General features: G+C 42.9%; 1 protein-coding gene across 2 annotated transcripts in view; it reads right to left on the bottom strand.

Moving 5' to 3' along the window:
* The window catches only part of GPS1 (geranyl diphosphate synthase 1), an 87,817-nt gene that overhangs the window by 43,565 nt on the left and 16,935 nt on the right, over positions 1-27,317 (bottom strand). For both annotated transcript variants that reach the window (XM_087386227.1, XM_087386228.1), the window contains exons 3-8: positions 25,790-25,896; positions 16,434-16,529; positions 15,979-16,059; positions 6,310-6,381; positions 5,925-6,047; positions 5,670-5,756 (exon numbers count right to left, since the gene is read on the bottom strand). In XM_087386227.1, coding sequence (XP_087242353.1) covers positions 5,670-5,756; positions 5,925-6,047; positions 6,310-6,381; positions 15,979-16,059; positions 16,434-16,529; positions 25,790-25,896 — 566 coding nt within the window. The remainder of the gene's footprint in view (positions 1-5,669; positions 5,757-5,924; positions 6,048-6,309; positions 6,382-15,978; positions 16,060-16,433; positions 16,530-25,789; positions 25,897-27,317) is intronic.

The following is a 27,317-nucleotide window of genomic DNA, read 5'->3' as shown; positions in this document are numbered from 1 at the left end:
AAGGGTCACCACCAAGAACCTCTTTCGCCTTAACAAGCACAAGTGCTCCCGCTGCAGGGAGGAAGAAGAAAAGGAGGGTGAGGAAGAAAAGTGGCAAAGGGGGAGACGGAGGCGAAGCGGGGTGGAGGAGGGGGCAGGATAAAGATGGAGGAGGAGGAAGGAGGGCAAGAAGGCGAAGAGGGAGAAAGTGAGGGGGTGAGAGGGCAAGAGAACGGAGAGGAGGCAGGAGAGAGAGGGGCAGCCGACAGGGGAGAGAAGGGGGACACGAGGGTGGAGGGGGCGGAGAGGGCGGGGGGTAGAGGTGGAGGAGAAGGGAGCGGAGATGGAGGTGGCAGGAGCGGGTAGGGCTGGCGGAGATGGAGGTGGCAAGAGCGGGCAGGGCTGGCGGATGTGGAGAAGGAGGCTGAGAAGGAGGCGGAGGAGATGGAGGTGGCGGGGGGCGCAGCAGGCGGGGGGGGGGGCAGCAGAGGCGGAAGCAGAAGGAGCAGGCGGGAGGCAAGGAGGCGGGAGCAGTAGAGGCAGCGGAAGCAGCGGGGCGGGCGCAGAGGGGGAGGCGGGGAGGTCGAGGGAGTGCGAAGGGGAAGCAGAGGAGGCAGACGGGGTGAGGCAATAGGGCAGCCACGGGGGGCGCGATAGGAGCTCACGGGGAGTAGTTTTCCCCTACCAAGCTTACAATCCACAAGAAACAAACCATAGTCGTTTCCTTTATTAAGAACTCAGTATAATGAAAAGCAAATGCACAAACTATACTCACTCTTCATACAACAACATTCCTTTTCTTCTCAGATTATTATGAATTACTAAAAAGAACAAGTAGGAACGAGTCCACCTCATCCATTCTATATACTTGCTTGGAAGCTCTCTTGTAGTCTTGATTGTTTTTCCCCTTCCCCAAGACCTTCAAGAAGAAGCTCCATTGTAATTCCCACAAAGCGAAGGCTTAAAGCCAAAGAATATATTCCCCCCCCCCTCCACAAAAAAAAAACAAACAAACAAAAACATCCTATATGAGAGACAAGAAATCACATCACTATAGGAAGAGGCTGGTGATGATACCACACTACTCCTATGATTCCAAATGGAAAAAAAAAAAAGCATAGCTCTCAAGCAATTAGCTGCTATACTATTGCCATTAGATGTCACTCATAATACAGATGCATCAATCCATGCACCTATTGCTTATGTCTAAGGACCAAGCAGCCAATAAGCGATGGGCTGCTACATATGTTGTTCCAAGTCATGACCAATTTTTACATGACTAGTTACCTTTGTACATGGTTTGCACAAAATCTAGTTTTAAATGGCATGTAGTTAGTGATTCCTGCCATTGGATCGGAAATACATTGTGACTATGTTTAGAATTAGTATTAGAGAAATCCTAAAACGCATCCTACCATGGCATACCACTTGTGATGCATCATGCATCCAAGGTACATGGTAGGGGAACATTAGGCAAAGTTTGATTTTGGTTTTCCTTGAAGATGGAACACTTGAGCCAAACTTACTAGACAAAAACATCCTATCTGAGAGACAAGAACACACATCACTGTAGGAAGAGCGTAGTGATGCTACCATACTACTCCTATGATGCTCAAGTAATTACATGCTATACTATTGCCATTAGATGTCTATCGTGATACAAATGCATCAATCCATGCACCTATTGCTTATGTCCGAGGGACCAGCACTTCCAGTCTGTAAAGGACTCGGGGCTTCAGTCTACGTAGCACTTTGTAGGATGGAATCATCTCTTTTGCCTAAAGTTCTTTGGCTCGGTACCTATGAGATTAAGGCGCTATACTATTGCCCTCTATCGTAATACAAATGCATCAATCCATGCACCTATTGCTTATGTCCGAGGGACCAGCACTTCGAGTCTGTAAAGGACTTGGGGCTTCAGTCTATGTAGCACTTTGTAGGACGGAATCACCTCTTTTGCCTAAAGTTATTTGGCTCGGTACCTATGAGATTTTTGTGAACAAGTTCCTTTGGCCATAGTGTCATTGTATTTTCGCATATATAATGGTATCCTTTAGGTTTTTACTACGATTATTATTCACTTGCAGCTTTGCCAAGCCATTTATAAAAATTCCACACAAGGTAGTAGAATCCGTGTATGAAGCCTTTGATTGCAATTCTCTAGACCATTGTAGGTAAGCATCGAATGGCATTTTTTCCATGTTTAGGTTGGTGAACTTAGAGATGAGATCAAACTCGTCCTCAGGAAGGAATTCCTCCTTAATACTTGTTCAAACTCAGCCCATGGTTTGGGTTTTTCCTTTAACTCACGCACCAAGATAATGCCTTTCCCTCCAACATCCCTTGAGCAATTTGAATCTTGACTCTTGAGTGCATCAGAGAAGGGATGGAATTTGTACCTGTCATTGATTCAACCATGCATCAATGCACTCTAAGCGTTGTTTCTCTAAGATTGCATATGTTCCCTTATAAGAAGGTGGAGATGTGAGGCCTTGGGCCCGCACTGTCTTGTTTACATCCGAGTATGGGGGCATACTTGGATATTCCTGAGAAGGGCTGCGTGGCCAAAGGTAGAGGAGGTGGTGATGGTGTCTTGGATGGGCACTTGGTTCCTTCCTTCACCCAACCCCGTGACCTCCTTGGACCTGGTCTATGGGGTTTGGGGTGGCTCAAGATTTTGCGATGTAGACGATCTGTCCGTCTTTGCCTGCTTCATCATTTCCTTGCCTATGGCCCTTGCCTGGATCCTTGTGATGACCTTCAAGGGAACTGCCGCTACTTGATCCTATTCAAAACTCAATAGTATGCTCTTTCTTCTCACCTGTGAAGGTCTCAAGTGTGAAAGATGGTGCTATGGCTACACTCCTACCGGCTCCTTCTTCCAAGGAGCCGGTCTCTATGGATTGCAACACCGCAATCGTTTGGATTTAATTCATGAGGCGCACTTCTTGGGCTGTGAACAGGATCTTTAATTCCTTCATTTGTCTTTCAAACCATTCCTTCAGCTCTACATGCTCTTCTTTAGTGACAAGGTTATCTTCACCAAAATCCATGTCATGGCTCTTCAAGTAGAGGCATACTGGCTGCAGCTTCTTCACTTTTGTAACTCACTTCAGCCAGTAGATAGAAGAATAGAAGAGGAGAGTTGAGGTAAGAAGAGAGGAAAGAAGTAGGTGAGCAGAGAGAGAGTATAGAGACTGGTCCTACGCAGAAACAAGGCGCTCACAAAGAGCGAGATGAGGCAAAAGGAAGCAAGTTTAATTCACAGCTCCTAACAACTGGTTCTCAATCTGCTGTTAGACTGGGCTGCAGCTACTAAAGGTTAATTCGCAATAATTGAAGGCTGGTTAGCAGACTATAGCCTGTTAAATAGACAACATTCAAGCTCTTTATTCTAGAAAGCAAATCGTAAAGCAGTCCAAAAGCAGAGGAAACCAACCCCTGGCTTTGGAAAGCCTTCCAAAAGACTTCCAAAGGCAAGCTTTTAGCTTTCTAAGACCTACGGCCTTGTATAGGCCCACCAAAAGCACAAGCTAGGAACAGGAAGCAGTCACGACCAGCAGCAGCCTCCCCTCTGGAGTCTTTGTTGCCAATTTCATCACTCCTTCACCTTGGACCTATAATAGTACTTGTGTTGGAACAAAAGCAGGATACAACCCTGGCTGGTCACACAATCCTGTCTAATTATGATCACATATTACACTATCCTGCTAGAGGAAAGGCTGCAACCAGCTTCTATAAGCTTTTTGAGCTGCAATTAGTGGTGGCCATGTTGTACAAGCCTAGCAACCATTACAAGAGGAAAATCTGCCCGCATTTAGGGTTTTCTGCACCCAAACAAAGGCGATTGTTCCCTATAGCAGAGGCGGCTGCATATCAGATAGTGGCGTCTATCCGACAGGAGCAGCTTTTTGTTTCAACATTGGGATCATGATCTTGTTGGTGAATTTCTTGTCAATCCAGATGCCCCTCCCAACCATATGGATCTCCCTATATCCCCAAAGGCGAGACTCCAGGGTTGGGATCTTGAACGCAACATGCACAAGGGGAAAGCCTCCTTCTCGATGATGCCTTCAACAGATTGCAGCACATGGGATCAATTTATTTTTGTGGTTAGCAGGGATCCCTTGTAAGAAGCAGAGTTCTCTAGACTCTCGGGTAGCCTTCATTAATCTTTGGTCAGTGGCATCACAATGGACTACTTGAGAGACTAGACATATTTTATAGTAATACCCTTCACCTCCGAAATGCCGACAACAATTCAGTACAAAGAACTTTGTATAAATTGATGCTTAAGTATGTGTGGGTGTGTGGATTTGTATGTGTGAGAGCATATCTTTATACTATGGTCTACACACACCGTTGGGCATTGATTACATCGGTGGGGATGTCATAGTAGCTAGTCCTTGCTATGCGTGATGGAGTTTATGGTTTCCAACCTTATGAGTGACTTCATGAAATTGAAACTGCTCTAGGTGTTGTGTTTTTAGAGGATGATTTTGGGCATGTTCCTCCATTCATCTAGATATATATTCCTACTAGCGGACATGCAAATTTCATCTTGGTGAAGTTTTTGTCCATGTTGCGGCTTGTTGATATTCTTTCCATGTTAAATAGTGTGTTGCCCTATTAGATAGATTGTCTAATTTTTATTTTTATTTTTTTGCTTGGATGGTCGTTCAGGAGAGACTAAAATGAAATCTTTTAGTCTTCATAAGCAATCGTAGCTTGAAGCAACTCAATGGAAAACCTTTGTATGATTGGATGCTCAAGCATCTATGGGTGTGCGGATTTGTATGTGTGAGAGCATATGTTAATACTGTGGTCTACACCCACTGTGCTGACGTCGGTGGGGATGTCATAGTAGCTAGTCCCTTGAGAAACTGCAATATGTGTTGTTATTTTAGAGGATGAGTTTGGCCATGTTCCTGGATTCTTCTAAATGTATGTATTTTATAGTACTGGGCTATGGACAGATGGAGTCACGGGCATCTTGGCAATCAAGTCAATGTCCAACCACTCCCCGCTTTTTCTTCACTTGGAGCAGCCCTGTTGAGGACTCCCTTAGAAGAGGTGCAGCTTCCTAATGCATTGCTACAGGAGGAGGACCAGCAAGCCATAGCTGGGATATATCAATAGGAGGATGATCCCCCATTGGATGGTTGAGCTGGATGGGTAGTGAATGCTTATTCCTCACCACAACAAAACCTTAACAGTCAATTTTTCAACCGGGTGTGATTTTCCCCAATTCATTTGCTGAAAGGCTCCCCTAGCTCGCCATCATCCTTCAACTCAAATTACTAATTCCTCAAGCTCGATAGTAGCTCGCAAAGGACATTAGCTTCTGATGACTGCATCCCCTATCAAATCCTAACCTGCTCTCCCACCTTCTTCTGTGGGTTGTCACTGTTGGCCACTTTGGTATTTGATTCACAAATATTCCCATGGATAATTCATAGCCCAGTGACCTCTTCAGCAGCTCCAATCATGAAAGGGTTATTTCAATGGTGAACCAGCAGGCCAGTCAGACCCGTATGCTCTCTCTCTCTCTCTCTCTCTCTCTCTCTCTCTCTCTCTCTCTCAGACATATATGCACGCATGCGTGCACATACTCATACTGAACACTTTCATTATCCGATAGTATACGCAGTACATAGAAGTGATGTAAAGAAATCATCATTCTTAGAAACCTTGTTCCCCATAACAATATTAAGTGATCCGATGCCTCTTCGAGTTTCTGCACTATCCAGAACATCATCATGAAGTAGACTGGCCACCTGTCAAATACATGGTAGCAGTTAGGCATATGGTATATAGTATATACACTCTGAGAGCAGATTTACGCCAACAAGACCCTAAAGACACCATCTGACACAAGCATATGGCTGAAACTCCAAGGCAATACCATGTGTAAAACATAAAAGCAAGAAATGAAAAGTGCTCACATGAATCATCTCTGTAATTTCAGCAACCCTTTGCTGCCTAAGTCGTTGTTCTTGTACTGAGTACTCGGGAATGCCAATGTCTGGTAGCACAGCTGTTATTGATGATGCCATAAGAAGTAAAACCTGACAAGCAAGCCATAATGGGTACAAAAACATAATACAATACCACCACATTGAAAATTATCAAAATGAGACATTAAGTATACTTTGACAAGACAACATAGCAATTTCAAGTGCACAAACAAAACTTTACAATTGCACTTTAGTAATGAAAACATCCACAAATTTATTAAGAAGCTTCTCAAATAGTTTGTCAAGTTCTTAACTTAAAGCTGTTCCTCTAGAAAGCATGAAGCTAATTTTGATCCAAACACAAAGCAATTACCATAGGGCGAAAACGTTTGCCTTCCACACCCATCCTAAAGAAATATTCAGCAGCAGACGCCAACCTGGGTACCTTCCAAAAGAGAGACCAAAAAAGCAATAAGCAATCTGAGATAAAAGACTGAGCCAAAGTAAAACTGCGAGCTAGAGAAGGCATGTACTTGGACCATTCATAGGCCCGTAAGGCCTTTCGAAGATGGTAGTATTTATTTCTTCCTTCCTTCCCATCCGGATGGGTAGCAAATGCTTATTCCTCACACACATAATTCTTTCTTCCTTTCTCTCACACACATTATCTACATGCATACCTACATCTACATATGCATCTCTCTCTCTCTCTCTCTCTCTCTCTCTCTCTCTCTCTCTCTCTCTGCATCTGAGTCAGCCGCCAGTGAGGCTGAGGGAGAGGAGCCTGATGACATGAGAGCATCATGGATTGGCTGTGGAAGTGTCCACCACGATGCTGCCAAACGAGAAACATACACTCCACGTGCGACACGGAGAGGGACAAGAGCACTCACGATCGAGGTTCGGTCTAATTCAGCCCTCCTCAGAGGTGACCGCCAAAGACGAGGGATCACCCTTGACGTAGCCCACTGGATCCAAAGAGAGGAGACCACGCCCTCCACTGCATCGAGAGACAGCTCGATAGACACAAATAGGAGAGCTCCTCACATCTCATCAGAGAGCCACCAAGTTACCTGGATATATGGAACCTGAGCATGTACTAGGAGCACTAGCTCTGAGTACCTGATACTTTTCTGTTATTTGCTACTCTGGAATTTTGTTCACTGGGTTAGCACTTCAGGTTTCAGCAAGGGTCTTAGTGAGCCCTTTGCTTCAGCCCTCAGTGGCTTGTATGACCTACCTTTTGGTATTGCACTTTGTCTCATAGGCCCGCGACGTCTCTTGCAAACATCTCTCTCTCTCTCTCTCTCTCTCTCTCTCTCATAGATACCATGTAAAGCACTGGAAGCTATAACAAGCACTAGCTGATACAAAAATGGGGAGGAATGCTACAGAAATTATGGCTAGACCCGGGAACAAAATTGCAGTTTTACAAGCAGGAATGCACAGGTACGAAACGCAGAAATATCTTAGGGATGATTTATCAATGTTCAAAAGGACCATCTCACATGATCTAGAGGTGGAGAGGGGCAGGTGGGCAAGACAACAATCCCAAGGGAGGAAAGAATCCGCAAAAGCTGCACCACAGGGAAAGCAGAAGATGAGCAACACATATGCACACATCAGAGAAAAAATTGTGGCAGCAGGGGTAGCCTGAAATCGGCCTTAAGACCAACAAAAGGGCAGTAAAGCATAGATCACCAGCCAATACATTCACTTTACTTATTCAGAAAATAAACACCCAATTGTGGAGAACTGCTCAAAAAGAAAGACACAGATTGGCCCCAAACCTTGGCGCCCCTTTTGGTATTTCTTTAATAATTGGAGGTCCATGAATCCAATTACACATGGGCTACAATTACTCTTGCAATTAGACTATTCCACATCCCATTAGGCAACATTGCCCCATGCATAGACTCTGTTGTTCACTACTCTCACCAAGCATATCCTATGCTAGACTATGCTTTGACCAATGCATAGCACACAGTTGGCACACAGCCTGAGATGTTACTAGCAGCCACACCTGGCCACACAGTCCTGCTACCAGTGCCCACAAGGTCATTTATCTGCTCAGAGCAAAGAGAGAAAGCATATATACACTGCCACCATTAACGGAAGCTTGCACCGACAATAAAACCATGAATTGTGAGTCATCTTGCACAACAAAGGCCCTCCATTCCGTTCACAAATGGGGCATGGCATCTTGTGAGTCCAGCTTGGCCCCCAATAGCAGAAAGCTACTTGTGGGCAGGCTTCTACGATCAGTCACACCTGTCAAACAAAATCACGACCAAGGGGTAGGCCGATATGACCAGCCAGCCCCTCTTCAATAACTCCTAGGCGACAAACGAGCCCTTGTGAGCAACCTTGGGTGCCACGCCAGAAATTGAGATCCTTGCTCAGCCCGTGTAAATAGCTCTTCTCAGCCTGTGCACCAGCAATTGACCCCATTGACCAGCCCGAAAGGTCTGTACAAACAAATGCACCACCAGCCCACAACGGTAAGTATTCCAACCAGCCCACACAAGCAACCTCTCTATCTCCAGACCATCGACCAGCCCACAAGCTCTTGGCCAAAAAGAATTGGGACAACCAGCCTACGATTTTCAAAGCAAAATTGCGTCCTTGCTCCTAGCTAAATGTTAGAAACATGGTGTGTGTGTGTGTGTGTGTGTGTGTGTGTGTGTGTGTGTGTGTGAGAGAGAGAGAGAGAGAGGCTAGGGAGTGAAGAAGTGATACTCAAATGAAGACATAATGAAGGCTTTCATTCATTCATCAAGTACGACATGATAAGTGAAGTACAAGCCTTATATAGGCTAAGCACACACACACATGTATCAATATGGAATAACTCCCAGAGTGACACGTGGCACTCACACATGAACTAGTACTAGAACTCCTAGAACTACACACCAACACATCACTCTTTGGCAATGATATCTCCAACACCCCGCTTCAGAGCAAAGAGTGTGAGACCTAACACGCAAGAGTATACCAATCCCCCCTCCACCGCAATACTGCAAAGAGCAAGTCCAACTATCCGACACCTCCCGTGTGAAAGTAACTTCTCAGTCAGCTTGCGACCAGCAAGGGCAAACCATTACTCGTCACCCCCCCTTACTCTGAATTGGGTGGTCAATACCATCAAACCAAAGTAAAAGACAATACATTCATTTTTGGGGGACAACCCAGTAAGAGTACCTCTTATTGACTCTAAATCCATTCAGTTTAAAGGGACAACTCAAGGCTAAGAACCTTTGTTGAGTCAACACAAAAACACATAGAGCTAAGCATCATCTACCACCTCAAAGAGGAATAGATCATCCAACATAGTAGATGAAGCTTCTTGCTCAGGTCCAATAGATGTAGCATAAATATTCTTGAGCTACAGCCTCTGGGACCAGAAAACAGCATCACAAATATAGAAAAATGTAGTGTGCAACGTGGAGATAGCGACACTAGTGGTTGCTACTAGCAATGTGTGCAATGTCATAAGAAAGCTCAATGACTTGTTTCCTATTTTTCAGGACTCGGGCAATATAAGAGCCCAGGTCTTACTCTGGGCTAGGAGCCTTGGAAGCTCTTGCTCTAGAGGGGGCTTCTAAGAACACACCCCACACAGATAGCAGACGATAACTGTTGAAGGTTTAGTTATTGGTATTGTGAATGCACGTAGCAATCACACACTGACGTCTCATTGGAGAAAGCCCTGGAGTATGAAGCCTGTTCAATTTGATGGTGATACGACTGAGTGGCTTGCAAGGATAAGTTAATCTCTTCATGCAGCAGAGATATGACCAGGGAGCTTTCTATGCCTTTTAAGTTTTGTTGGAGTATATGGTCGTTTATTTGCCCTCGGTGTTTGAGTTATTTGAGATTGCTGATATTTCCCTAGTATAGGGAAAAGATATCCATCTTGGTTCTTAGTTATTTTCAGTTGATGGTTATGCATGTTTAGACACCTTTTGTGGTTATGAGATTGGAAAGCAGTCTCTAAATACACTTTTAGGCGGTGTTTTATTTGTTTTTTTTTTGTAAAACACCTATCGACCTAAATGGAAGTAGAAGAAGAAGCTTCAAGGGTGGATCCCGTAGAGTCGGGAGTCCAGCTGACCCTGCAGGTGTCACGCCCAACAGGCCATACACTATCTGGCATAATTGCATTATTGGAGGATCCCTTGCAACAAATTTTAGCGCAACAGTTACAAGCAAATGTAGGGCAATCCGAGCTCAGGAAAATGGTTCAGAGTATGTCTGCTAGACCATCTCGAGAAGAGAAAGGTAAATCTCCAATGGAGCCTGAAACCAGTGTTCATACGGTCGAGCCTAGGAGGGCTAAGGTGCCTAATATTGCCAATTATAGGCCAGAAAAGTATTATGGTCGGATATCTGACCGTAGTTCCGATATCATGGAGACCTAAGAGGCTTTCGCCATTTGTGAAATCAGGAATGATATGAAGAAAATCCGCGAGGCCACCCATATGTTTAATGAGGCAATGGTTAGGTAGTGGATAAAACAGCAGAAAGATGGAGTGGCATCCACTACTTGGGAGGGGTTTAAAAAAGAATTTAGAAAACACTTCTTACCTCCTGACGAAGCATCCCGAGCTTGGGATTAGTATCGAAACCTTCATTAGAGAAATTTATCAGTGGCGAAATACACTGATAAGTTCAGAGAAAGTGTAATGAAAGTTTATGAACCTCTACCTCAATCAATTTTGGGAAAATATTTTATCTTTGGATTGAATGATCGGATCAAGATGGAAGTTCGCGCTAAGTATGCGAACACACTAGATGAAGCAATTGTCATAGCCCTGAACTATGAAGATGCCAAAGGGAACAGACCAAGTGGGTTTGTGCAAGTTGGGACTCGGTATGAGTACCCGAAGAAAACTGAGTTTAAGAAAAAGTGGATTAGCAAACAGAGTACCTCACATGCCTAGTGGTCAAGCCAAGCAAGCGAAGCCAGTCGAGACTCCTAAACCAAGTACCACCATTGGAATGAAAAGAAAAGTAACACCAATGGCAGCCTGGGCTTGGTCGAAGTCTTCTTTGAACCCAGAGCAAAGAGAAAAAGCGAGGAGAGAAGGCTTGTGTTTTGGATGCCTTCAGCCTCATCAATGGAAAGACTGTCCACGAAACAAGGATCGTCGGATGGCTAAGATGGTGATCTCAGAATGCGAGGTGGAAATGGAGGGAAGCCTCAGAGCAGAACAGATGCAGATTCAGCTAGCGGGATCTTCTCAAAGGTCAGTACCTGTTTTGTTAAGTGTGTCTGTTGCTAAGCTAGTAACTAGTGCACCTGATAACGTCCTGTCAAAGCCCGCAGCAATGGGATATATAACCTTTAACGATACGGAGTTAATTAAGATGAAAGGGCAAGTAGCCAATCATGATGTCATTGTGTTGTTTGACTCAGCGTCAACGCACAATGTAATTAACTCCAAGCTTGTCAAGAGGCTAAAATTAAAGACTAGCCAATTTGACTACAATCAGAATGGCAGACGGAAGTTCAACTGAAGTATGGGACCAAAGGGTTACCCAGTTGGAGCTTCGAATTCAGGACTATGCTGAGAAACTTGATTTTGAAATCACAAAGCTTGCTCATGCAGACATAGCCCTGGATAAGGCTTGGCATTCTAGGAAGAATCCAGCCATAGATTGGAAAAAGCACATTTATCAATTCAAGATGAATAATGTGATGTATGTCTTACAAGGTGAAAAAGATATACCTCAAGGACCGTTGGTTTTCGTAATGGAAGTTTGAAAAGCTCAAGAAGAGTTTTTGTTTCTTTGTACAGCATCGGTAGAGCAGATTGATGGTCCTTCGACTAGCACTAATGTTGCCCAAAATGGAGAGATGGCCAAGCTAGCTGATCAAATAGCAAAGGAGTTCTCTGATTGTTTTAGGGATGAGTTACCTTGTGGGTTACCTCCAGAGCCGAATGTTCAGCATAAGATTCAACTAATCCCGAGGGCAGAACCTGTAAATAGGCCTCCCTATAGATTAAGTTTTACCGAAGAAGCAGAGGTACGAAGACAACTGGAAGAATACCTCAAGCTAGGACAAATTCAACCCAGTTTCTCACCTTTTGCTTCGCTGGTGATATTAAAAAAGAAGAAAAATTATACTTTTCGTCTCTATATAGATTACAGAGCATTGAATAATATCACTATTAAGCACAGGTATCCGATGGCTCGGATCGATGATTTGCTAGATGCGTTACATGGGGCCGTAATTTTCAATAAGATAGATCTTAAATGTGGCTACCATCAGATCCGTATTAGAGCCGAGGATGTGCATAAAACCGCTTTTAGAAGCAGGTTTGGACATTATGAGTTTTTTGTAATGCCGTTTGGACTTACCAATGCTCTAGCTACATTCGTCATGCTTAAGAACCATTTACTACGTCCGTATATCGGGAAGTAGTACATTTTATTGACGATATTCTTGTATTCAGTAAAAGTATTGCTAAGCATTATGATCACTTAAGAATAGTGTTCAGTACTTTGAGGAAAGCCAGTCTTTATGTAAATAAAAAGAAAACTGTACTCTGTATGATAAGACTTGAATATTTAGGATTCATTATTACTCCTGAGGGGGTACAAATGGATCCAAAGAAAGTGTCTGCGATATTGACTTCGCCTATCCCTCAGAGTTTGACCGCTTTGCGATCATTCTTGGGATTTGTCCAATTTTATCAAATGCATATCAAAGGATATTCCGAAATAGTATCGCCATTGACTGATCTGACCTCAGATAAAGTATCTTTTATATGGGGACAGAATCAACATGAGAGTTTTAACACCACAAAACAAGCTGTGGCCTCAGGACTGATGTTAAACATAGTTTATCCCCAAAAACCGTTTTTCCTTGAAACCAATGCAAGTGGCATTACAGTAGGAGCAGTTCTCCTCCAAGAGGGAAGGCCAGTAGCCTTTGAAAGCAAGAAGCTTTCTCCCTCTCAACGAAATTGGCCAACTCATGAATTGGAGTTGTATGCTATTATCCATGCTCTGAAAACATGGAGACATTATTTATATGGATCAGAGTTTTATGTTGATGTTGATCACGATACTCTGAAACATTTTTGTAAACAACCTGACTTGAGAGGTCGCCAAGCTAGGTGGGCAGAACTCATGCAATAGTTTAACTTGATGATTCGGTACCGAAGAGGAAAGGATAATAAGGTTGCTGATGCGTTGTCACGCATTATGCATAATATGAGTTTCACGGTATTAGAAAGTGCTCTAATGACCAAGATAAGGGAAACTCAAAAGGTGGATGAGTTCGTCCAGAGCCTTTGGCCTAAGGCTCATGTATTTAAACCCGGGGAAAAGGGTGACCTGGCATCTAGAAAAGGTCAAACTTATGCAAGATATACCATAAGAGATGGTATGCTGAAAAGAAATGGCAAGGTAGTAGTACCTAATCAGAATGATCTCAAGCAGAAAGTCATTCAACAATGCCATGATAGCCCATGTGCGGGACATCTAGGAGTTGAGAAGATATATGATCTCGTGAAGCAAGATTTCTTTTGGCCAGAGATGAAAAAACATATTCATGAATATGTGACACGTTGTTTTTCATGTCAGGTAAGTAAGGCAGAGCGGGTGAAGCCACCCGGACTTTTACAACCCTTGGAAATACCACTAGGTAGGTGGGAGAGCATTTCCATGGACTTTATTGTAGGTCTGCCTACGACACAAGGTGGATATGATTCTATCCTTGTGGTAGTTGATCGTCTTACCAAGATGGCTCACTTCATTCCAACTAGAGAGTCTGTTAGTGCCCCGCAAGTAGCGGACTTGTTTATTAAACATATATTTCGTTTGCATGGATTCTCCATAGTGTCAGACAGGGATGTCAAATTTACCAGTCATTTTTGGACTGCGGTGTTTGGGACACTAAGGACTGAGTTGGGAATGAGTAGTGGGGATCATCCAGAAACGGATGGTCAGACGGAAAGAATTAACCAAATTTTAGATAATATGCTTAGAGCATATGTGTCATTGAGGCAACATACATGGGACAAGTGGTTGCCATTGTTAGAATTTGCCTACAATGATAGAAAACATTCCTCTACAAGGTTCAATCCATTTGAGCTGAACTATGGTTATAGACCAGCAAATCCAACTACAGTTGGAGTACCTCAGAAAGTGCCTAGTGCCACGAACTTTGTAGTTCAAATACGGGAGATGCTAGCACTTGCAAGAGCTAACATCCGCCAAGCTATGGATAGAGCTAAGGCGTATGCGGATGAAAACAAATCCGTTAGAGAATTTAAGGAAGGAGAAAAAGTTTTTCTTAGAGTTCCTTCGCACTCTAAGTCTTTGACTGTAGGAGAGTGTGCTAAGTTATCACCTCGATATTGTGGGCCGTGGTTAATTCTAAAAAGAATAGGCAAGGTAGCCTATAAATTAGAATTACCACAGGGTTATAAGGTGCACCCAGTGTTTCATGTTTCTTGTTTAAAGAAATTTTTGCATACAGGTGACTCATTAATCGAGGGTGTTGTTTTGTTTTAGGAGATAGAGAATAATGCAAGACGCAAGCCAACAAGAATCCTAGACCGAGGAACAATGCAAGTACCCAATCGGAAGATACCCATGGTGTTGGTTGCATGGCATGGTTTACCTCTATCAGAAGCTACCTGGGAATCCGTATACCAGTTACGGAGAGTGTTCCCAGACTTTATCATCGAGGACGCTGATGCCTGAAGAGGGAAGGAATGTTACGCTCAAGTCGAGGTAACATGACCTCAGAAGGGTTAGTCGACCTTTTCCTTTAAGGATCAACGTTTGTTTTATATTTGTTTGGGCTTCACGTAAATGATCAAAAAGGAATCAAGGTCAAGGTCCTTGGTGAGGGTGATATAGCACTAGACTAGGTGGATCTAAGGCTAAGGGGTCTAAATGCATTAAATGTGCCAAGGGGCAAGTGATTTCAATGATATCCCAAGAGAGGGGTAAATGATGCATTTAGGAGGTACCCTAAATTGTAGACATGTGGCCTACTAGATCTATCTAGGGAATTGGGGCTCGTTGGGATTTGGCAAGCAGGAGCTTTCACGTAAGATGAGATTCTGTGAGCTTGCTACCATCGAGGTTGGTTGGGAGGAAAATATGTGCCTATGCCCGTGATTGAGAAGAAAAGTTAGGCGTTAATAGATTTATACGTAATATCGATTGCATCTAAGTGTGACAAAGTCATCCATATATTACCAAATGCTGCATATATGATTCTCAGAGCCTAGGATGGCAAACCATATACATTGCAACAAATTGTCTCATAGTCATTACCTTCAAACACCTCTTTCAATCTACTGACATGAAAGACGAGGTGAAATTTACATGGGGAAGCAATTCTAGTTTGTATGCAATCCCATTAATCTTTTTCAAGATTAAGGGTCCAGAGTATCTAGTGGATAAATTTCTACCAACACTATCCGGAACGTTTTCCAAAACAAGAATCGCATTCCGGGCATTCCGGAAGTGGGAATGTGTTCCCTAGTAACTATGGGTGGGATTAGCATAATGCACTGCATTCTGAACCTGGTAGGCATATTAAGTGCACTGGAGGAAGTAGCTTATTGTTTTCTAAAAGATCAATGTCCAAAAGTTGACGGACATCCACAGGTAAGAGAGAGGGAGGGAGGCTGAGAGAGAGAGAGAGAGAGTGAATCGGCCTGAGAGGAAAACAACCCTTTAAGTTTAAAGAATGACACAAGGCGTAATCAAATACGTTTAAAAAATCTTGGATTCATCAAACCTAAATTGCACAAAAAGAGAAAGCTTGAAGAATACTCCCAAAATGACTACACCACATTGGCATGAACATACTTTGACATTTACAATCTCACAACAACATCAAGAGAAGTTAAGCTTTGCAGCAATCCACACTATTACCCAAACAAAAAATGTGCATGTAACATGGAGGGCCCAACCTTAACAGAAAACTCACAAAGGAACTTTAAACAAATGGACCACCCAAGTAATTGTTAAAACCCTTCAACACTTTGGTGGGACTGCAGAGCCATACCTCAGTTGTTATAATAGCCCGCAATCTATTTGCTAATAAGGCAAGCTCATCTGCAACAAGAGAAAAAGGGTCCACCTTTTCCTATGACATCCATCAATATTAAATGAACACGTCAGCACTAAATGTTACATACAACATCATTATATTGAGAAGATTCGGAAATTCAACACTAAACAAGCATACTTTCAAATCATCTTAAACAAGAAAACATGCCTCTATATTCAAATTTTGTGCTGACTTTCAACGGTTGAAATCATTAAATACATCATTTTGAAAGCAAAAAGCTCATAAATGCAATTCCAAGAATTAACTTGTAGTAAAAAATCCACATACAAAAGTATCATGAGCTGATTGCATGAAAGGAAGAAAAGACTGTAATGCATGTTCAAAACTTTTATAGTACAAGCAAGATAGATGTTGGACAATATGCCAATGTGATCAGGAATGTTCCTGACCTCATGTCTTGCTTCCTTGTCCCCAACAAAATGGAAGCTAGCATCATGAAAATTGCAGCATGCCCCCCAACCAAAGTGTTGTGCATGCTCAACAACCTGCATAATTTCCAGCGTAAGAAGTTGTCCAATTAAAACACAAAAGTAGAAAATAAATATCAAAAGCTTAATGTTTTTTTGGATAATGTTGTACTACACAAGACCAAGCATCCATTCTTGCTTGCAATTATCAATCAAACATTTTTTGTTCAAATGTACTAAAAGGATTAAAGTATCACCCCATGCTTTAGTCTCTTTACCAAGGTAGATACAAGCATTAAAATGATTTGGTAAGATAGCATCCATCAAGATCTATTATCTCTATGCTTCAGCCAAGTTGGGAGATGTCTGATTCCTTCTCACTTAAGAGGTCGGGTTTCCCAATTGTCCCTCTTCCTTTTGCCATTGCTGCCGATGCTTTGGGATGGCTCTCAGAAAATGAAGTGATGAAGAGTTAAATCAAGGGTATTGAGCTGCTTGATGGTTCTCACCTGTTCAATCAATACTTTGTAGATGACAAGACCCTCACTTCCAGAAATGAAAAAGGAGCTCCTTCTCTACCCCACCCCCTCGCATTTCCCCTCCCCACCTCCAGCCCACCCCTCCCCTTCCGCCTCCCTAGCAGCTCCCCTCCCCATCGCAGCTCCCTCCCTACCTCCAGCGTGACCCTCCCCTCACAAACTCCCCCCCCCCCCCCTTCCACTCTGTCCCTCCACCCCCCCTTTCTACCCTGCCCGGCCCTCCATTCCGCTCTGCCCCGCCCCCTTCCTCTCTCTCTGCTGCTGAGATCGATGCTAATGCTGATATACCTAGATGAATCCAGGAACATTCCCAAACTCATCCTCTAAAAACACAACATAGTGCAGTTTCAATCTCACGAGAGTCACTCATAAGATTGAAAACCGTAAACTCCATCACGCATAGCAGGGACTAGCTACTATGACATCCCCATTGATGTCATCAACGCCCAACAGTGGGTGTAGACCATAGTATAAAAGTATGCTCTCACACATACAAATCCACACACCCACACATACTTGAGCACCCATTTATACAAAGTCTTCGTACTGAGTTTCTGTCGGCACTCCAAAGGTGAAGGGCAAACTCAGCCATGACGAAGGCTAGCACTAAAGGAGAGCCTAAACAAGCCAAATGGGATCAAGATGATATCTTGAAAAGAGAGCAGTCTCCTATATTGACAAGGCAGCAAGGTAAAGATTATCCGCAACAAACCCACAATTTGGAGGGCACAAAGATATGGATATCTAAAGAGCTCACTTCTAAAACCAACTCAAATAAAGAGCCACTGAACTTATCAAGCAAGGAAAGCACGCAAATAAGCAGTCTATCGGGAAGGACAAGCACTTCAAATCTAAGCCTTTTCTCTCAGTCTTAAACAGATGTAATGACGTAATCAGCGCTACACCCTAAATCACAGCAATCTATCTCAAATCGCAGTAAATCTCAACAAGTCGCTGTAGATTCTCTCCAAATAACAATTCGAATGGTCGGCTCATTGAGTGGAAAAACAGCAGCGATTTCCTTCTAGCAATCAACTTGAACTGAAAGAGGAGGGAAGGAAGAGAAAACACACACTAGGGGCCAAAAATAAGCCCCCCCCCCCCACCCCGCGCCCTGGGAAGGTTTTTATTTTTGAAATTCAAGAGTTTGATACAAAGTTCAACTTGCACAGAGCTTAGAAAAGATGCCAGAAGAAATCACAAATGAGCTGACTAGCTGTCAAAATCGCCTTAGAAGCGAGCTGCCTTTCAACTTTGGAAGGCTCCAGCTAAAAATAGCCTCCTCTAGACTTTGGACGTACACTTTTAGAGGCTCTTTCCCATTAAAATGTGGGAGTTTTTGCACTCTTCCAAAACCTGCCACAAATAAAACAGCACCAAGCACATTTCACCTGTTAAAGATTAGTCAATGCATCATTCTATTCTCTGGACTAATCCTTAGTCCCCTGTGGGCGTCCCCACCATATAACTAAGCAAAACAATCAAAATAAAATATTTTCCTCTTCATTTATAGGGATAAATAAGGCTTTCTGACATCCTTCGGCCTTCCATTCAGTTGTCCCAAACTAAAAAGCTTCTTAGTATATTTGTAGCACTTGTGGATGTTTTGAGAAGTAGTCTTCATCAACCCAATTGGCTATCACGTGCCGAGTAATTTGTAAACTTGACAAGATACCTACGGGTTCTGGTTGAAGGATTTCCTCCAACTCGCCCACCACTGGTGGCTCTTCCAAAATCAGTTCAGCAGGCTCAAGTCCTCTATATTTCTTCATAAGACTCACATGAAATGAATCTTTCAATGCTCAGGTGAAACCAGCCTTTAAGCTACCTCATTGATATCACCTATGATCTGAAATGGTCCATAACCCTTCATCTTTTGGATTCTAGCCTTTTCAACCTTGAGGAACACCCAATCACCAATGTAAAGGTCTAGCTGCCTCCGATGCCTAATATGCAGCTTTCTTTTGCTTTTTTGACCAGCGTAAAGGCTGTATCCAAGTCTCAGACACATTGATCAACTGTCTTTTGTCCTCAAGATTAGTGGTAGAATCACCTTTCCATAAATTACCCCGAAGATTGTCTTTCACGTGGAACTGTGGACAATCTTATTGTATGCAAACTCCACCAACGGAAGATATCTTTCCCACTCTTCCGGTCAGCCACATAATATTTCGGTAAATCTCATACTATGGAATTGAGTTTCACTTTTGTCCATCAAATTGGAGATGAACCTCAAAAGAAAAGCTTGGTTCCCATTTTATCAAATAAAGCTCTCCAGAAAAGGCTGGTCATCCTAGGGTCTCAATCACTATAGACTTACACATACCATGATGTTTGAAAACTTGTGCTAGAACACTTCAGCCATATGGTCAACTTTGATGGTCTTCCGTATAGGTATGAAATGTGCTTGCTTGCAAAGTCCATCAATTATCGTCCAAGTTCAGAAAAAGGATGCTTCATTTGGCATATGCGTTGACTACGTGCATTGAATAAAATGACTATCAAGAAATTTTCAATATAGATGATGTTGTGGATAGATGGGAGCTGCTACAAATCTTTAGCAGGATTGACCTCAAGAGTGGGTATCATCAATTCGCATACATCCACAGGATGTGTATAAGACGGCTTTCCGTACCACATTTGGATTGTATGAATTTCAAGTCATGCCCTTTGCATTGACTAATGCACCAACCACTTTAACAAGATGATGGGTCGAATTTTTGGGCCTCATTGACATCTTTCAGGCAATTTTTTTATGGCATTATTGTGTTTGTAAATCTATAGATGATAGTTTTCCAAGACCTTTGCAACCACAGGCTTTATGTCAATCGTAAGACAAGCAAATTTTTCTTGGATAAGATTCATTATCTTGGTCATGTCATTTCTAAGGATGGGTACAGATTGATCTTGCAAAGATCCAAGCTATACAAGAATGACGTGAGTTGAAAACCGTACATGAAGTACACATTTTTTTAGTTCTTTGTTCTTATCATAAGAGGTTTATCAGCAAATCTTTGCAGGTCCATCTGCACCTAATCCTTAGAAATGATATGACCAAGATAATGATCCTTATCCAAGAGAAATTTTACTTTTCTTACCATTAGCATAAAGCTTATGGTTGCAAAGCTCCTGGAAAAACTATGGCTAAATGTTGTCTATGCTCATCTATAGATATGGTGACACGATAATATCATCAAAAAGAGTACCTGTAAAATGTCAATAATGCCTAAAAATTCGATCCATCGTCCTGTTTGTGGTAGGCAAAGCCATCTTATGCACATCTCATGAATGTATACGCATCTGATGATACCCGCTCTTAACATCGATCTTGCTAAAGACTCTAGCCCCTCCCAGCCTACCCAAAACATCGTCTATATAGGGTATGGGGAACCAATTTTTAATGGTCATATTATTCAACACATTAGTCAACACACATGCAAAATGAACCATCCTCTTTCTGAACCAACAGTATTGGGGAGAAATAAAGGTGAAGAACTAGGTTGAATTAGCCCTTTTGACATACCCGCTCTTAACATCGATCTTGCTAAAGACTCTAGCCCCTCCCAGCCTACCCAAAACATCGTCTATATAGGGTATGGGGAACCAATTTTTAATGGTCATATTATTCAACACATTAGTCAACACACATGCAAAATGAACCATCCTCTTTCTGAACCAACAGTATTGGGGAGAAATAAAGGTGAAGAACTAGGTTGAATTAGCCCTTTTGACAATAGATCTTGCACCTTTGCCATTATTTCATCCCTCTGGATTGTGCTCACCTTATAAAGAGGCCGGTTGGGCAGTGCATTCCTCAGAATAAGATTGATAGTATTGTCTTCCGGTCTTTCAAGTGGCAGCTCACCTAGAAAAGTATTTTCAAGAAACTGAAAATTATTTCTATATGGGAAACTAAATTTAGAATGCATATCTATTATTTCTACTTCTTTAACACAATCATATGCGCAGAAATTACAGATTTCATTAGCTTGGAAATTATTTCCACCTCTATTCTTTGCAACAATCCGATGCTTCTTTCCCCCATGATCAAAAACCAGCTCTCTTTAAAGCATCAAAAGCTGCACTTCCTTCCCGCGAAATTCAGGAATACAAAGCACCACATCATGATGCTTTAAAGGTGAGATGAAAACGTCCTCTTGGTCAACATAATCCTGCATATGAATACAAAGCTTCACAATGAATAGGGATGACAGGAACAAAATTTCCATAGAATATATGGCTCCTCTATCTTGATCCCAAGTCGAAGGGCTAACTGTTCAGAAATGCAGTTGTATATAGCCCCTAGGCCAAAAAGGATAAACACATTCTGATCCCTCATATACCTAGATGAATCCAGGAACATTCCCAAACTCATCCTCTAAAAACACAACATAGTACAGTTTCAATCCCACGATAGTCACTCATAAGATTGAAAACCGTAAACTCCATCACGCATAGCAGGGACTAGCTACTATGACATCCCCACTGACGTCATCAGTGCCCAACAGTGGGTGTAGACCATAGTATAAAAGTATGCTCTCACACATACAAATCCACACACCCACACATACTTGAGCATCCATTTATACAAAGTCTTCGTACTGAGTTTCTGTCGGCACTCCGGAGGTGAAGGGCAAACTCAGCCATGACGAAGGCTAGCACTAAAGGAGAAAGCTAATCAAAAAGTAGTCCGAATCTCTTCATTCAAGCTACAACTGCCCCAAGATAGGCAATGTTCTCTACCCCAAGATAGGCAATATTCTCTGGCCTCCGAATCGGCCACTCTCCCCAAAACATCAGGGATACTTTCCACCATAGGGCAAGGCGGTTCCTTTGGTCTTTCGTGCTCCCTCGACCCGAAGGCCTTTTGGGGCACTGGACAGCCACATGCCCTTCTTTTCCACGTCGAAAACATCTCCCTTGCTTCAGAAGGTCTCAATCTGCTCATGCGTAGAGCAAGCTCTTCCCTTATGGTTTTCCCTCGGCTTCTAAGACTGAAACCCTTTCTTCTCAAACTAAACTGGCTAGAAATCCTTCCTTTCTAGTGCATTCTTGTTCTTTTCTGGCACATCTTTCTTCTAATACAACGATGAGTCCTTCATATTCATCATGAATGCAACTAAAGCTGAATGCATGAGGTCTTGAATCTCTGCATGAGACAGCATATTCACAAAGACTTGAATATTTGGAGGGAATTATGTCTGATAGAATGCATGAGGTCTTGAATCTCTGCATGAGACAACATATTCACAAAGACTTGAATATTTGGAGGGAATTCTGTCTGATACTTACAGAGCTGGGTCTTAGCTGAAACTATTAGAAAGCCACCAACAGAGAGTATGCACGGCGGAAGACTGATAGAATAGCCCAGGAGCTCACACAGTGTGTGTGGGGTGTGGAATCACAAACTTCTTAACTTTTGTGCTTCAAATAGATGTGCAGACTCATAAATAGACAATGATCCAACCAGATATAGAAGCTATCAAAAGAATATATTTCTGTCCAAAGCTATGGACACAATAGAAAAGAGAGACATCCAAAGTCCCACTAGGGCGTGGTCCTTTAATCTTACCACCAGGTACTTCTACTATCTGCCGTATATCTCTAGAACTTGAGCCGCGTGCTCCACCTTGACCATATGTAGACTCTCTATCCTTCGACCTCAGCTTCTTGCTGCCCTAGAAGACAGCCAAGGTACCAGCCCTAGTAGAGCTCAGTCTGCAGCCTCTCTTATACTCCTCTGCCTCCTGGATGTAGGCCTGGAAATGTGTGAACTGCTGCTCCTGCTGCTCACAAACTTGCTGGCCTGCTGGATGTATGAATGCCCTCCAATGAGCTGCTTTTATAAGGCCCAAGAAATGGACCAACCAGACTCCCTTGATCCGGCCGACTCAGCCTCCTTGAAACTGGCCCCACCAGCCCTATATCTTGGGCTGTGGGCAGCTCCTCTTGAGCTGTGTGCTCTCTCCATATAAGTGGGGGTTCCAGCCCCCTTGCTTTGTGTGCCAGCTGCCTGGCTGGCCCCCTCCACTCACCCCTACGTATGGGGCTGTGGGCTGGCCCATGTGGCCGACCAGGTTCATCCCCCCCAACCAGTCCTGTGGGGCTATATATAGGGGGTTTGGCAGCCTTTTGCTGGCCTCTGCTCTTCTGCCTTGACATGTGGGTGTGCACCACCTTTCAGCCTCAGATGGAGGCCTATTTCAGCCCCTCTACCAGGACCAAAGGCCCTTCCAAGTAGGCGCCTTTGTCCTCTGCAGGTCCTGCCCTGTTTCAGGCATCTCTCAGCCTCTCGATCCTTACCTCGCTCCATACTTGCTGTCCTATAACTCTGTACTGCTCCGTACTGTTGCTGGCCTCAGATCCTCTTGTCCTAGGTCTCCCTCCCCCATGCTCTCCTCATTTGAGGGCTTACAGATGGGGAGGTGACCTTTCCAACAGAAACCTCTTGGAAAAGGGTTACTTGTAAAGTATGCATCCCAAAGTCTTTGATTAAAATACTCCACCGTCTCCCTTTCTTTATATGAAGGCCATCCCATGCAACATGAACTTCATCCACAACAGCTTTGGAAGAAACTGCTGATAGAAATACCTCTTAAACTTATTTCATATCTTGGAAGCAGTTCCATCTACCAGCCTGGCACTCCACCAAGCACTGGCTGTACTTGTAAGGTGCAAACTCACCATTCAGAGTTTGGATAATTCTTGATAATTTTCCGTCCCAAAAGCAGCATCAAATTAATGTATAAATTGCATAGCCATCTCTATCTGCCCGTATGCCCCATCATAAGTTACAACACCTCCCTCTTTGAATTTCTTGGCTCTCGAGTGTTTCCCACTTCTGTCTCGATGTCTACTTCATGAAGAGTCAAAGGACAAGGTGGGATGAACTCGAACTGCTACTGGGAGTCCTTTTTCTCCGTTTCTTGTGCTTACTTCTCCCTCTACGCTGAGATTTATGACATTTCCTAGATGAACCTGCTGAAGAAGTCGATGAGGAGCTAGAACACCTTCTTCTAGATTTCTTGGGGGGCAGATACTTGCTTGGCAAATTTCTCAGTGGGACTTGCTTAGAAAGATGCTAGAATCATGGGTTCTTTTTCAAGAACCCATACTCCTAAATCTTGGCCTTGACAAAATCTTCATCAAGATCATCAACCGGTACCTTAACCTTCTTGCTGGGCAGCCTAGTGTTAGAACTTCCGTGCTCTCCTGATCCTATCATCAAAACAAGCTGTTCTAAATTTCGAATTTCTCCTTCGATAGCAAAAGCACAATCTGTTCCCACACTTGGACGGGCCAAATCACTGTCCATAAAGCTGGCAATCAGCTTGATTGAAAACTTAGCTTTGCTGGGCGCACAAAACTAGTATGAAAACTCATTTGAAAGTTGTCCCAAGGGTTATCTACCCCATAGAAAAACAACCCCCAAATCCCTATCTCTTCCTACCTGCTCCTCTGGTCCCCGACCACCTGTTGCAGAATTCTCTCAGCCAGGAATCGCCCACCACCAAGGTAAGTGGTGATCCTTTGCTGCGATACTACTGTAATCAGCCCTATACCCTAAAGCACACCAACCTATCTCAAATTGCAGCAGATCTAATCAATTCAAATTTTAGGACTCATAAGGAAAACAGACGCCTGTCACAAGAAAACAGGCAAGGAGAAGCGAGCTGCCTTCTAACTTTGGAAGCCCTGGCTAAAAATAGCCACTTTTGCAGGTGTGGCTACTCTAGGCTTTGGAAGTCCAGTTTTGCATGTTCTTTCCCATTTAAATTGGGGAAATTTTGCACTCTTCAAGAAGCTGCCACAAAATAAAACACCACCAAGCACATTTCACCCATTAAGGTTAATGCTAGTGAGCATCCCCACCATGCAACTAAGCAAAACAGTCAAAAGTATAGCAACTTTTTCAAGTTGATAGAGGTCAACTCACTTTGACTGAAGTCGATTCTCTTTGACCAAAGTCAAAATAAAATATTTTACTCTTTATTTCTAGGGATAAATAAGGCTTTGTGACAAGTGAAGGTCATCCTATTTTAGGACTAGAGCATAGTTATGCTTTTATAATAAATGGTTTATCTTGTCTCATAGGCCCGTGAGGCCTCTTGAAGACATTCATAGATCTTTCTTCCGTTCTCATAGATCCTATAGGTGTTAAACAAGTGAATAAACACACAAGAAAGCCCCGAAAGTATATTTGTATTCAATGATTGACTGTTTACAATTGATCTCCTTTAATAGGAGATGGAGGGAGAAAGCATATCATGCTTTTAGGACATCAATCAGAAAAGCAAAGCTAAGGCTGCAATTGCCTAACACCCCCCCTGAAGACTTAGCAGGATGTTAATCAATATTCTCTCATTTCCTCAAAGCTGAGCTAAAAAAGCCCACTGTCTGAAAGATCTAGAGTATTATTGATATCAGTGCTGTTAAGACCTTGCCTTGTACAGATGCTAATTACTTTGGGCTCTTTAAATCAGGTTTTGGACAGCTTTTCTATTTAAAAGAGTTTACTTTCTTCAACAAATAAATGAATAAACAATGTCATCAGAATCCATATCGCCATCACTATCTCTTAGAAGATTGAAGAAAAGTTGTCCATGTGGGATGAGGCCGTGAAGAAACGTATCCCCAAACACTATGGAGTAAGAAAATAGAATTAAAATGTCAATATACTGAACCAAGATCTAGCATCCCTTAGCCCATTACTTGAACAATCATGTAGATATGACAACGTAAGTGCACTCTGATAATGGTTTGCAATAAACAATTCCGAGATAGAGACATATTTCTTACAAGGGACTGAAAAGAGCCACTGCATCTTGAACCAGGGTATCGTGTATAGATGGAACTATATGTATATGGAAACTGTGTTATTGGCAAGTCAAGTCTTTTGGGAGAGCCTGCAAGTACAAGACCACCACCAACCAAATATGAGATGCTGCCACCTGAATTAACCCAAACAACAAATACAGAGACAACCATTTACAAACTCGATTCATTAAGTATTAGTTCAAATTATGGGGAGGTACAATGCAATTTCCAGTGTCCATTCAACTAGGAAGTACACTGTACAACACTATATAGCAGCAGTATACGTCACGTGTGCTTCAGATATGCAAAGATGTCAAGAAGAATTAGCTGTTGTTACAAAAGAAAACCCGTAACAATCACAAGCTCGTAATTGTATCACAATAATTCGTGTCATCTGCAACTACCCTAGGATGTTTAACTACAAGAAGATGTGAAAATAGCAAAAAAAATGACAGCCTTTTTTCTACTTCCAAAACCTTGGTGATGGAATAGTCTGTGCATCTGGTTAGGGCTGCCACAAGATAATGTAATTGCATCTGATTAAATTAATATCTATAGTTACTCATATACTCTCTTATACTTATATGTATGCATGCAAAAACACACACACGCAGCCATGCACCAGTCATGTGCACGAGCATGCATGCACACACACAAACATGAGAGAGAGAGAGAGAGAGAGAGAGAGAGAGATGCATGACCAAAATGGAAATTTTGTGAATATCTTTAAAAGACCATGATGATCTAGGTCATCAAGTACACTGTACGGTAGGAAACATCAAAACAAAGAGCAAAAGTGCTTCTCCTTGCTACCAACCATATAAACAAGACAAAGCAAAAACTGATGCACTATGAAACAATTCTCATGACAGTGCCTAATTCCAAGTCATACTAGGGTCAAGGTGAGTAGCTTAGAAACAGAAAGAAAGGAAGAAAGAAAGTTTATTAAAGTCTTCAGAAGACCGATGGGTCTATGAGACTGAAAAACCTGGTACAAATGAGCTGTGGTAGTGGAGCTACTAAACGAGAATCCACACCAATGCAAAATGCAAAATGCAAAAATGTAGAATGGTAGTACTAAGTCGTAAGTACAACATAGTCATGTCAATGGTCGACTATAAATTATTCTCAGCATCATCATCAACATCAGCAGCAGCAGCAGCAGCAGCAGTACATCAGGGTGGATGAGGCAATGGGAGCATGAAGTCGGCAATAGAGTGCTGTCGACCACTCAAAGGTGCAGTCCTAGCATGTCTCCTAGTCGTAGCTCTACGTCTAACCAGGGCTACTGTGACCCCCGTCGGTCGGCCTCCGACTCTAAACAGGGAGGGGATGTCCCCAAGTGTGATCTGTGTGTCAACCCTCTATCTGAGCTGTCGGGTCACAAGCTCCGGGTCACGGTCACGTCGAGGCCTCATCTCAAGGGGGTCCATGTGATCTGGCTGAAAGAACTCTGTGATAGAGCTCTGAGAGGGATCAGCCACAGAGAGAGAGAGAGAGAGATGTGTGT

This window comes from Dipteris shenzhenensis, chromosome 15 (genome assembly GCF_047967505.1).
Source record: "Dipteris shenzhenensis isolate YYH24624 ecotype China chromosome 15, Dip_SZ_1.0, whole genome shotgun sequence".
NCBI classification, from domain to species: domain Eukaryota; kingdom Viridiplantae; phylum Streptophyta; class Polypodiopsida; order Gleicheniales; family Dipteridaceae; genus Dipteris; species Dipteris shenzhenensis.
This window is presented reverse-complemented; position numbering and strand designations above follow the sequence as displayed.